We start from the raw sequence: 12,884 nt of genomic DNA on the forward strand, positions 1-12,884 counted from the left end.
TCGCTGGTCATCTTGGCATTTGTCGTGGAGAAGAGTTTACGCACCCAGGGCAACTTTTTCTTCCTCAACCTGGCCATAGCGGACTTTCTGGTCGGTGAGTGGTCACTGCGAGCTGCTTTTAGAAACTGTGTGGCTGTAAATGTAGACAAACTCTTCAATATTTCTCAGAATATCATAAGATTATACGGCTTATTTATAGGGATTAAAAAGTTATGTCAAGTGCAATCTGTTAAATCTTAACTAAGATTTCTTGACCGATTGAGGCAACTGTAGCCTCAAAATATTATATATATATTACAACAACAATCATTAAATACATCACCAATACAATCACCTTAAATCTTCTCTAATATATATAATATTACTATTGGTTTCATTTTTGTAAGACTTGAAATACGTTATGCCTCATTTCTAAAAAAAATTGAGCAATTATATCCAGTGAAATTGCCTTAATTGTCTTATTTTATCCAGTGAAATTGTCCTAATGTTTTGGCAGAAAGATTTGCTAGTTTTAAAGCATTATCTCTTATCTTCCAGTTAATAATCTCAAACATTTGCTGATGCTGATTTCTTAAAATAATGCATAATAGGGTGATCTATAGGGTCTTCTAATAGTCTTATTGGGATCCACTGCCCCAACACAGCGGATCCAGTCTGCCATGGGAATCACAATCCCTGTAATACCCAAGCAGAAGATGCCCAAGCAATGGCACTTGGTGCAGGTGTCCAATAAATTGCAATCCCAAGCAACATGGAAGATGTTCTGTAATCAGGTTGTTCTCCATCACCTGGATCAGGTATGCTGAGGTCGGGGCAGTGGCTCCTCAGAAGTGGAGCTGTTAGGTTAAACAGACATGTTTTTTTTTGCTCTTTCCTAAAGTAAAAATGTCTTTTCTTGTCTTTGTCTGAGGAGCAATTCAGCAGATCTCAGTTTTAGTTTCAGCTCCTAAACCCTGCTTGTGAGAAAAGAGGGGGTCAACATCAGCACTTAACTGGGAGGGGTTTTGAACACAGCTGGTATCTGCTCTGATAGACCGCTGAAAGATCTCTGAAAGATCTGCAGAGGAGAGCATTCTAGGAAATGAGGAGGTCTTATCTGGATCTTATTCAGCCGAGACTATGGTGAGATCAGTCTGAGCAGAAAGAGATCAAGCCACCTGTAAGAAGTTCTTCTGATTAACGTGAGAAAACCCAAGGGTTGTGTTATAAGAGCTGAATTCCACAAACAGGACACAATGGCCTCGTTCTCACACTGGTCTCCAACAGGACTAAACCCTGGCTTGGAGAAATAGTGAGGCTGAGAGGAGATCTTGACCATTCCTTTCTTCTGGGTTTGGCTCACCTGGTATATCTCAAGCAGGTGTTCAGTGTAGGGGACTTTCTGGTTGGTGACGATCTCCCCGAGCTGCTCTGAAGAACACTGGGGCTGTTCGCTGCAAACAATCACATGAAACCATAGAGAGTCGCTCTCACAAAAACCTTGTATCTTCAAAATGACAAAACTGCAACTTTACAGCAGGAGGAAAAAACCTTCTTAGCTTTTAATGGAAGTCAGTGTAGAAAGATTGGACTCCAGGTCATTTCGGAGCATTTCTATTGGTCCGTTCATCATGACATTTTGATACAGTATAAAGAACAACAGCCAGATTCACATTAGTGCAAAAAGTCGAGTCAAGTCAAATTTATTTGTGTAGCTTTTCATAACTGTTGTCATCACAAAGCAGCTTTACAGAATCAGTAATTAGTAAGAAAAATCAATAACATAAAAAGACATGAAGGATCAAAGACCCCCCAGTGAGCAGCCAATGATAACAGTGGCAAGGAAAAGCTCCCTCAGAGCTGGAGGAAGAAACCTTGGGAGGAACCAAGACTCACAAGGGGGACCCGACCCGTCCTTCTCTGATCAGAACTATTTATTAATTGTTTTAAATTAAATTATTGTTATTTACATTAAATTTCTGGCATTTAGCTGACACTCTTATTCAGAGCGACTTACAAGGTTACTTGTATTACAGAGGTGGGCCAATGTAGTGTTAGGAGTCTTGCCCAAGAACTCTTATTGGTGTAGCACAGCATAATCACCCAGACCGGGAATCGGTTGGTTGTGGTGGGTTGGTGGTGTGGTTGGTGTGGTATGGCGTGGCGTGGTGTGGCGCAACAGATAACACCGCTACCACACCACATGGGAGACGGGGGTTCGATGCCCGGTCTTGGTGACTGTGCTGCGCTACACCAATAAGAGTCCTTGGGCAAGACTCCTAACACTACACTGACCCACCTCTGTAATACGAGTTACTATGTAAGTCGCTCTGGATAAGAGCGTCAGCTAAATGCCGTAAATGTCAATGTAACCCCAGTCTCCCACATGGTGAGGTAGCTCACTGGCAGGTAGTGGTGTTATCTGTTGCGCCACACCAACCAGTCAAACCATCAATACTTATTGATCTGTACTGTTCTGATCATAATATAATATAATAATCATGCTGTAGAATAACTTAATATAGTCCTGGCAGTGATGGGTAATAGTGGTGATATTAATAGTGAAAAATGGAGATTGCTGATAGACAACATCTAATATATATTATTGATCGTTCGGTTGGAAGAATATTAGCAGATTACTCAACCTAATTCTAGATGCTTTACTTGCATGCTTAAATGTTCTCTCCAGTGGGCCGCACCTCACCCAGCATTTTCCACGTTAGCTTCATATCAGGTATCAGTAACTGTCTCTTAGTAAGCTTCAAGCTTAATAAGTGAACAATACGTCTAGGATTTATTGGCTTCATGACTTGGTTCCAATGTGAGGGAGCTGGGAAAGAGCAGACATGTTCACCGCCTGGTGCATCCTGAAGACTACACTGAGGAACACCTGCTTAAGGTCATGTATGTTTGATCTGCAGGTGGATTCTGCATCCCTGTATACATCCCCTATGTGCTGACTGGGGAATGGAGACTGGGGAGAGGGCTCTGTAAGCTCTGGCTGGTGGTGGACTACATGCTCTGCACCGCCTCTGTCTTCAACATCGTGCTGATCAGCTTCGACCGATTCCTGTCCGTCACCAGAGCGGTGAGTGGAGAAGGTGGTATGGTCCGAATGCACTGATATGGATTTTCGATAACAGCACCATGTTCACAGTCCATTTATGAAGAACAGAGAGTCCAAGACAGCTGTAAAGAGCCTGGCTGCTGTGGGTGGAATCATACACATATTTTTATAGTTAAGCCGAGGTCCAGATTCATCTAAATTCATTTGGTTTCATCGTTACTGTATTAAGTTCGTTAGTCCTTTCGTAATAGTGTCGTATTTTTGAGGGCAGTGGTCTCCCATCCCTTCTCCTGGAGATCTTTCTTTGCAGGTTTTACCTCCAACCCGAATCAAACATTCCCCATTCAGCCAATTAAGGACTTCTAAAGGTGGTAATTAGATTAGATTTAGGTACGCTATAAGGACAAAAGTATTGGGACACATTTCTCGCTTTTTCATGGTTTCTTCCGCACTCAACGGTATTAAAAAGAGTTGTACCCAACTGTTGTTGGAATAACCGTCTCTACTATCCAGATTTTGGAGATGCATTGCTGTGGGGATTTTATTGATTGCATTCAGCAGCAAGAGCAGTGTTAGAGAGGTCAGCATCCCCAACTCCCCAACTCATCCCAAAAGTACTGGATGGAGCTCCACCACCATCCATCATTCCAGAGATCCACTGCTCCATAGCTCAATGCTTTAGTCTATTAATCTGGGCTTTAGTCTATATATATATACCCCTCTAGCCCATTTTATATATAGTCTATATATATATATATACCCCTCTAGCCCATTGCTGACACAGACTGCCCCTCTAGGCAGTCTGTGTCAGCAATGGGTGCAACTTAAAGTAGCTGAACGCACTCAGCATTAGAACATATGAACATATGGCATAGTTCTCCAGGAGTGGGTTTGAAGACCACTGCTTTAGAGAACCTGTATCATGGAATAATGAGGTACTGAATTGCATTAGTGGGACTCAAGGTGTTTCGAGTGTTGATCACACCTTGGTTGAACATCTGTTGTGCGCTGCAGTTCTGTTGTTACCTGCAGAAGTGTGGAGAATTTTCACACCACAGGCATCTCCACTCTGCAGCATCAGAGCAGAGCATGACTACACTTACATCAGTGGAATAAAGAGCCAGCAAAAATAATAGGGCTGTCCGTTGCTTTCAGCAGGAGATCAATAGTAGTTCCATTTTTTCACATTTAGGAGAGGAGGGGGAAGGTATTTGAGCGAGACTGATCATATTTTACACAACCAGAAGAATGGACACATGCGTCTGTTACCGCTCACTTTCCCCACTTTCATTATCGGAAACCGATGGGCGGGTTATAACACTCACACCATCACAAATACCCCAGTTGTTTTATTTATATCAGATCTGTCATGCTAGTCATGTTTCTGATCAATCTGGGAATAGATAATAGTAGAAAATGAAAGTACAGTGGCATGCAAAAGCTTGGGCAGCCCTGCAACACAAGGCCAAGGCATGATCCATCCACCCCCATGTTTAACAGTTGGAGAGATGCTCTTTTCATTGAATTCATCAGCTAAAAAGTTCTACTTTTACCTCTTAAACAGCCTCTGGCTGAAATTGTTTTTCCACAAACCTCTATTACCAGACCACAGCCCCAGCAGTTTGTTCAGAAGTCCCTATAGATACTGAGTAATACACCTTAGTGTGTAATAGGCCTTTTCTTCATAGGACAATTCTAAGGGGCTTTCGGATTTAGGGGACCAAAAATTTAATAATTGAGTATTTTGGCAGAATTGTTGGAGTTGAGGGGCCCAGTGTAATATCTTATAATGGGGACCAAACCCACCCAGCAAAAACATAACTAATATTAATAACCCCGATATTTGGTTGAAAAGTGAAAAGACATCTAGAATAAGTCCCTCTTCTTCCACATTTATTTAAATAGATATATATGATGTTTTCAGGTTGCTTCAGCGACTTCAACCCAACTTTACACTAACTGTGGAGACCCGCAGCCCCCTCGTTCTACCCCACCCCATACTGCACTGGGCAGCAGTCTCTTACCGCTGCAAGAGCAGTCGGCATCTTTTTGTTTTCCAATATGTCAATATTATCGTTTTTGAACAGCAGCGATTATGTTCAGAAAGACATAATTCATTGATTATTTTCGTTTATATTTGTTCTGAATAAGTTGTTGACTTTGGGCTAAATTTGGAACAAATCTACTGTGACTAAACACAGCTTCTAGATTTAGCCCAAAAAACAACGGCCATGGTACCAGGTGGGAAATCAATGGACCTCAATCAATATTCCTGTAGGTGTCGCTGCACAGTAGAACAGTGCACCACCCCAGAAAGTCTGAACAGGGGTTCTGATTTGCCTTTCTAGCAAGCCTACAAACTGTTCTCTCTGATAGCTTTCACAGACCTGACCTGACCTCCACCGTTCCTGTTAACCCGAGGAACTGGCTCCTGAGTCTTCTCTGCTTTGTGTTGATCAGTTTAGCTCATTTTCAGAGTGCTCACCAGCTGCTTAGAGGAGCCCTTGGTTGCTGATTGTTGGGACGAGGTTTGTGTGGTCTGAGTCTTTGAAATTTGCATCGCCTGACCTTTCCGAACGATGGCTGTGATCAAGCCATGGCTCTAACAAGCTAATTAAGGTCTGAGACCTGGGTAAAGGTCATCTGAGATCTGAAATCTCTTGGGGTGTCCAAACTTTCGCATGACACGGTATATGAAGTTCTCTCATTTTTTTATTCTAGGGGGGATCTTATAAATAACTCTGCCGTGTGGAGGCTGTACTTTAGCCTTGCCAGCTCTCACTGTGAGTTGTTGAGCTGCTCTATTGCGCCACCAAGAGGAGATTCTAATAACATAAGAGGGATTTCTACACACACCTCAGTCATCAAACACACTGACCATGCCTCTGACTGTGTGCCTCTCTATGTTCCAGGTGAGTTACCGCAGCCAGAAGGGCGTGACCCGCGAGTCTATCATGAAGATGCTCTGCGTCTGGCTGGCGGCCTTCTTGCTCTATGGTCCAGCCATCATCAGCTGGGAGCACATTGCAGGGAGGAGCGTGGTTCCCAGTGGGGAGTGCTACGCCGAGTTCTACTTTAATTGGTACTTCTTGATCACAGCCTCCACCGTGGAGTTCTTCACGCCTTTCATTAGCGTCACCTACTTCAACCTCAGCATCTACATCAACATCCGCAACCGCTGCGCCCTCAGGGAGGACCACACAACCTGCCTGCGCCTCAGGAGCTGTGAGGCCAGGCCGTTTGCAGGCGCCGACCTGCAGCGGGTGTTCTTCGTCCGGCCGGCGGAAGCCACCAGCGTGGCAGACGTGCCGCTGAGGTCTCGCTGCTGCCGGCTCTCCAACGCCAGAGTCTCGGCCTTTGACTGTGAAAACCCGGGCCGGAGGCGAAGGGTCAGCGCGATCCCGGACCTGCCCCCTCTGCAGGTTGGCGAAATGGTGCAGCCGACTGAGAAGCGGTGCCACTGCGTGGACCACTGGCGAAAGCGTCCAGATGCTTCGTCAAGCCTGGCCAGCCGCTTCCGGCTCTCCAGGGACAAAAAGGTGGCCAAGTCTCTGGCCGTCATAGTGTGCGTTTTTGGCCTGTGCTGGGCTCCCTACACGCTCCTCATGATCATCCGTGCCGCCTGCCAAGGCCAGTGTGTGCAGCACTACCTGTACGAGATATCGTTCTGGCTCCTGTGGATTAACTCCTCCATCAATCCTGTCCTCTACCCACTGTGCCACACCAGCTTCAGACGAGCCTTCAGCAAACTGTTGTGCCCGAGCAAAATTAAAATTCAGCCTCAGTACGTGGACCAAAAGTACTGAAAGTACAGAAACGGCACTGAGCTTTGAGCTGTTAATCTGGGGTGGAATTTGTTAATTCTAGTGTCCGGATGTTGAGTAATCTCTTATCAGTATTTGTGCAACAGCTTTAGTCCTGAATGAAGCTCTTAATCTATTCATCCTGGTGTTTTTTTTACTACAGCGCTGAGGTTGTAATCGCCTTTACACTGTGCGAGCTCATTCGCCCTTTCCGTTCTCAGTGTCCACACGTCCTACTGTCTTGAATCATTAAAAAAAAAATGTCTGATTTGAATAAAATTTCAATTCCAGCCCAATGAAACTCAGAGTTTAACGACTGTAGGTGGTGAAGTGAATATTGTTGATGATCTGGCTCCAATGGCACCAAAGTCAAGGGGTGGATACATTAGACAGCAAGTGAACAGTGAGTCAACAGACAGCAGGACAACTGGGATGTTCTAGACGACAGAGTCAGAACATCTCCAAAACATCAGGCAGGTCAGTACCTACCAAACGTGCTCCAAGGAAGGGAAACAGGTGAACAGGTGATTGGGTCCTGGGTTCCCAAAGCTCACTGATGCTCATATCTCACAGGACCTGCGACGTAAAAGCTCTGCTGCTAACCTGGACCCCTCCAGAGGTCTTTCAGAGTCCGTGCCTAGTGGCACAAAGGGGGTGGTTTGAATACCATGGCTGGTTGGTGTATCTAGGCAGCTTTTTTCAGATGGAAATTGTTGGCCAATGGACATTGCGTACGTAATTGGTTCCTCAACTGCTCCTGATTAAAGTTCTAGGAATATTATTTAGCAATTATATATTTCTTGAATCTGTACATCTATTAGACCAAATGTCTCACAGTCTTAACTAGACAGGTTCCTTAATGGTTCTTGGCTTGGACATGCAGTTCTAAGGGAACTTTAACAGGTATAGAACCTTTACCTCATGCTGAGGTTCTTTAATCTGTACATCTATTAGACCAAATGTCTCACAGTCTTAACTAGCCAGGTTCCTTAATGGTTCTTGGTGTGGACATGCAGTTCTAAGAGAACCTTAACAGGTATAGAACCGTTACCTCATGCTGAGGTTCTTTAATCTGTACATCTATTAGGCCCAAATGTCTCACAGTCTTAACTAGACAGGTTCCTTAATGGTTCTTGGTGTGGACATGCAGTTCTAAGAGAACTTTAACAGGTATAGAACCTTTACCTTATGTTGAGGTTCTTTAAGCTTTATTCACATTACTTTTTTTTAATGTTCTAACCAGAATAAATTAAAGAACCTTTATTTGAGGAACTCTTGAGTGTGAGATGTTAACTCGGGTTAAAGCCGCATGGATATGACTCCAGTCTCGTTGTGCCTCTGTAGCCACCTTCCCAGGGAAAGTGTTCTGAGAGCAGACTGATGTTTATTGGCCTGCTGTGAGAGCAGAAGAGCCGGGTGGAAAGAGCCACCCCGCTGGAGTAGCTGGAGTTTGAGAGCTTTTACTAAAGAGCCCAACAGCAGCGCACAGCAGGGGCTTCAGAAAGGGCAACTTTTTAAAACCGTTCAAAAATCCATGCCTGGAGTAAACCTGGATCTCAGACGGGTTCAACACTTACAGTTTACACACCGGTGCATATCTAGTCTAAGGGAAATTTTCCCACTGGGAATGTTTGACAAATCTAAGATTATATCCAGAAGTGTACAAACACTGTATAATGTTTTAGGTCAATTAGGCAATTTTTAAGTCAATTATCTTCAAAGTTTAAATACATTTCATTAGTATTTGGTAACATTAAAGTCAAGTCAAATTTGTATAGCTTTTATAACTGTTGTCACAAAGCAGCTTTACATAATTAGTAATTAGTAAAAGACAGAAAAAAAGAAAACATAAGAAGACATGAAGGATCCAAGACCCCCAGTGAGCCCCAACGGCAACAGTGGCAAGGAGAACCTCCCTCAGAGCTGGAGGAAGAAACCTTTGGAGGAACCAAGACTCACAAGGGGGACCCGACCCGTCCTCCTCTGATCAGAACTATTGATAAATTATTGATTAAGATTAAGTGACCAAACCATCAATACCATTGGCCTTAAACTGTATGACTTTGGTCAAATGTTTTGGATATCCTTCTACAAGCTTGTAGGCCGCCCTGTGATGGCCACTCCAAACATCCTTAAGCCCCTTTGTAACCAGTTTGGCAGTTTGCTTCGGGTCATTGTCCATTTGGAAGACCCATTCGCACCCAAGCTTTAATGTCCTGGTCTTGAGATGTTGCGCCAGTATCTCCACACAATGCTCTTTCCTCATGATGCCATTTGTCTATTCTGTGAAGTGCACCAGTCCCTCCTGCAGCAAAACAACCCACAAAATGATGCTCCCACCCCTGTGTTTCACAGTTGGGATGTTGTTCTCAGGCTTGCAAGCTTCCCCCTTATTCCTCCAAACATAACGTAATGGTCATCATGGCCAAACAGTTCAATTTTAGTTTCGTCAGACCACTGGACATGTCTCCAAAATGAAGGTCTTTGTCCCAGTGTGCATTCCCAAACATCTCTTCCTGATCTCTCGGCTGATTTCTTTCGTCTTTCCCATGACGTTACACAAAGAAGCCGTGTGTTTCAGCTGTGCCTTAAAATACATCCACAGGTGGGTCTCTGATTAACTCAGATGTTGCCAATAAAAAAATCAGATGCTTCCAAAGACATGACATCATCATCATAAGACTTTTTTCTGTCCTGCACCAAAGTGGTGGAATGAACTTCCCCTGGGTGTCCGAACAGCAGAGTCCAACGCTCGCTGTCCTCAAACCCAGACTGAAGACCCTCCTCTTCTGAGAGGACTCAGGCGAAGAGAAGAGTACTATGGTCACCTTATTGTCTTGTGTTTAGTAGAGTCTAAACTTAGAGGAGCTTTGAACTATTAGTCTATTCTAACTAGCTGAGGTTTTTCTTGGGTAAATGGCAAAGCACTTTTGTAAGTCGCTCTGGTGAAGAGCGTCTGCTAAATGACTTAAATGTAAATGTAAATATAGGCTGTCCCAAAATTTTAAAGGCAATGTAATCTTAGTGTATTTAAACTTTTGACTTTGACGAAAGTAATAAAAATGGCCTTAAAAATTTCCTCTTATTCTGGCAAATAGAAATAATTTTGAGAATCCTAATTGACCTAAAATGAAAAAGTTTATTCTGATTTCATGTCAGAGAGTGAGAAACTGTATGTGTGAAAGATGGGATTTGGCAACATAGGAGGAGGCCTTTTACAGCTTCTACAGCTAAGTGGTGACTAAGTGGTGGAAATGAAGAACTTTGCTCTGCTATTGCTTGAAGATTTATCCACATTACATCACCTCACAAACAGCTTCTGGTTACAAAATGCTGGATGGTGGTTCTGTCAAAGCTTTTTTGGACACGTATAGCCTAAGGTTTCGATTACATCTGAGTCAAGAAGGTGCAAACCAGGTTGCGCAGTGCTTTGAGCCCATTTGATCTACTCCCCGCTGCTTTAGAAACTGAGAGGGAGCCGTGTGTAGGCCGCTTTCCAAACCCTGGCTCGCTCACAGCGATGACTATTCACTTAGTTGTTCTTCCTTTTTTTATTGTTTTTTTATTTAGTATTTTTTTTGTGGGTCCAACCCCCCCATGCAAGCCATGTAGAGACACCTACGAATGGCAAACTCCAATGCAGTTTCCCTGGCAACAGACAGCCACAGCTCGAACACCCGGAGACGCGTGACTCACGCTTTCTTTCTCTATGGCCACTCGGTCGCATATCCCTTAGATTGAGTGTATAGCACACGCTGTCAGTTACTGAAAGCTACAACAAGTCGAGTGGATTACTCATTCCAGTGTGGTCAAATACGCTCCAAGGAACCAGGCTCATCTCAGGAGTCATCAGCCCACGAGTCAGAGCTGGCCTGCACGGAGCCCGAGCTGTGGGATAATTGGGTCAATTTTGAGGTCGATTATTATTAACAACCGTCTCAGAGAAACGTCCTGATTCAACACGGTGGAGAATGTGTACAACCTTAACCTCCACCGACTTACTCACAGCTCACAGCCTATTCCCACCCATTCGTTAGGACTCCTCCATCACACCCACCCGGGGCTGGGAGGGTGAAGGCAAGCACATGCTCTGCATCACTGGAGCTCAACATGCTTGGAGGAGAGCACCAACTGCCAATGCTGATACCTCAGCCAACAGACCCTCAAGCTGGCTTGTATAATACAGAGTAATTAAGGCTATGCTCTCGGAGACTCCTTCCCAGCCTTTACATAGAACATAGATCCATTGAACCAGTGGGAAGTTACTCCAAAAAAAAAAAAAGCAGGTGTCCCAATAGTTTTGTCCCAATATTTGCTCCATATTAATACAGTTCCAGTCATTCCATCGTTAAAGTCTGGCTGTGTGTGAAGCAGAAGCAGAAGCAGAAAATGGTCCAATTGAGATATTTTCTCAGTGAGCAGTGGAGTACGGACGCAGGTAGGTACAGCTCCAGCTTCCATTGTGTAGGACTTCACAAGCAGAGATGAAGGCCATGAACATAATTAGGATCAGACAGAAGAACCAACCAATCGTGTTCTGACTGGGCTCAGATGGGTGGAACCAGTTTTGTCTGTAAAACATCACACAGGTACGTCGCACAGGTACGTCGCACAGGTTTCACTGAGGTTTGACTCAGCCTTTGCTGTTAGCAGAATATTCTTTCCAGCCATTCGCTATCCTGTGGTGCAGCAGACAGTTCCAGGAGAGCAGTGCAGAGCCATTGTTCAGACCAGCTTCAGATTCAGCATTTGAGATCGTCGAAAGCAACCTTTGGAACCTTTGCTACACTTCTGGTCAGACCATCTGTAGGGTCAGTTGTTCTACGGTCACTCTGGTGCCAACTGCTAAGAGAATCATGTGACTTGGTATGATGCCTTGATATGTCATTGTCCATAAAACCTTTTCCACCAGTCTTATTCGTATTTCGGCTTCAGCGATATTCTCATCCTAATGTTAAAATCTTAATGCGTTTTTGGCCGTTTTGTTTTTTTTTTCATTCAGGTTTGTTTTGCACATTCTCAAAATTCACAAAAACCTGCTGTTTTTATACTTCAACATACAAAGTCAAAAATGTCCGCCACAAACTTCAGATCAAGATTTGAAGGATCTGGTTTAACCTTATCTATAAAATAAACAAACTTAAAAAAATAATAAAAAATAAAAATACATATTATATCCATAGCTCCCCCTAGCACTAGCAGGGCCCCCGACACTAGAAGGGTAAGCACTACATACATGTCTCCTCCTCCGGTACATCTAAAGCCAGTCACTGTCTCCATTCGCCCAGTTGTGCTCTCTTGGACTCTGGTCACTGATGGCAAAGTGTGTCAAGAACTATTGCCCTGCACTCTTGTTCAGTACTACAACACCACAGCAGGGCGAGCAGCAATGAATTTTGACCAAGTTTAGACTTTGGGCCTAGCTCTCATGGTCACAGAACCACAGAACACACATCTCAGAAGGTGGGGAATTTGATGACTAAGCGATCGCCGGGATTTGTGTGTGTGTGCGTGTGTGTGTGATATTTGTGTGTTTCCTCACATTTTCAACACTGGTTTGGATTTTATGCATCCAGTAATGTGGGCTGGGTATTACTCAGTCATTAAGGAGGGGGCATTTGTTTAAGCTTAACCATTAACCCATAGGGCAACACCATCATATGCAGCTGAAAGTGCTACTGGACATAAATAAGAGAACGGACACGGAGAAATCATTAACCTGAGACTCCTCAGAAAGCATTACGTTAAGAGAACACACACACACACACACACACACACACACACACACACACACACACACACACACATACACTGACCACCCAATCAGAACAGGTGTCTGCTAGCGTAGACTCACAGATACCCAGATCCTTGTTGACATTTTTTTTAAACAGACACTTAACGCAGGGTCCCTCAGGCCACCATCCAGCAGTCTGCAATTAGATGGAGGTCAAATGTTAAGCAATTCCAGTCTTTAAGTGTCTTCGTAATGGAAGCGATCACGATGTGAAGAAGACCATCTTGGCTGCACAGGCACG

The 12,884-nt window shown here is 44.1% G+C and overlaps 1 protein-coding gene across 1 annotated transcript; it reads left to right on the plus strand.

Moving 5' to 3' along the window:
- On the plus strand, positions 1-7,509 carry hrh3 (histamine receptor H3; the record flags this gene model as incomplete). Its single annotated transcript, XM_072671391.1, has 3 exons — positions 1-94; positions 2,901-3,067; positions 5,959-7,509. Coding segments are annotated over 3 exons (1,155 nt in total), but the record flags the coding sequence as incomplete, so codon positions are not given.
- Between the last annotated feature and the right edge of the window lie 5,375 nt (positions 7,510-12,884).

Source organism: Salminus brasiliensis, chromosome 25 (assembly GCF_030463535.1).
Source record: "Salminus brasiliensis chromosome 25, fSalBra1.hap2, whole genome shotgun sequence".
NCBI lineage: Eukaryota > Metazoa > Chordata > Actinopteri > Characiformes > Bryconidae > Salminus > Salminus brasiliensis.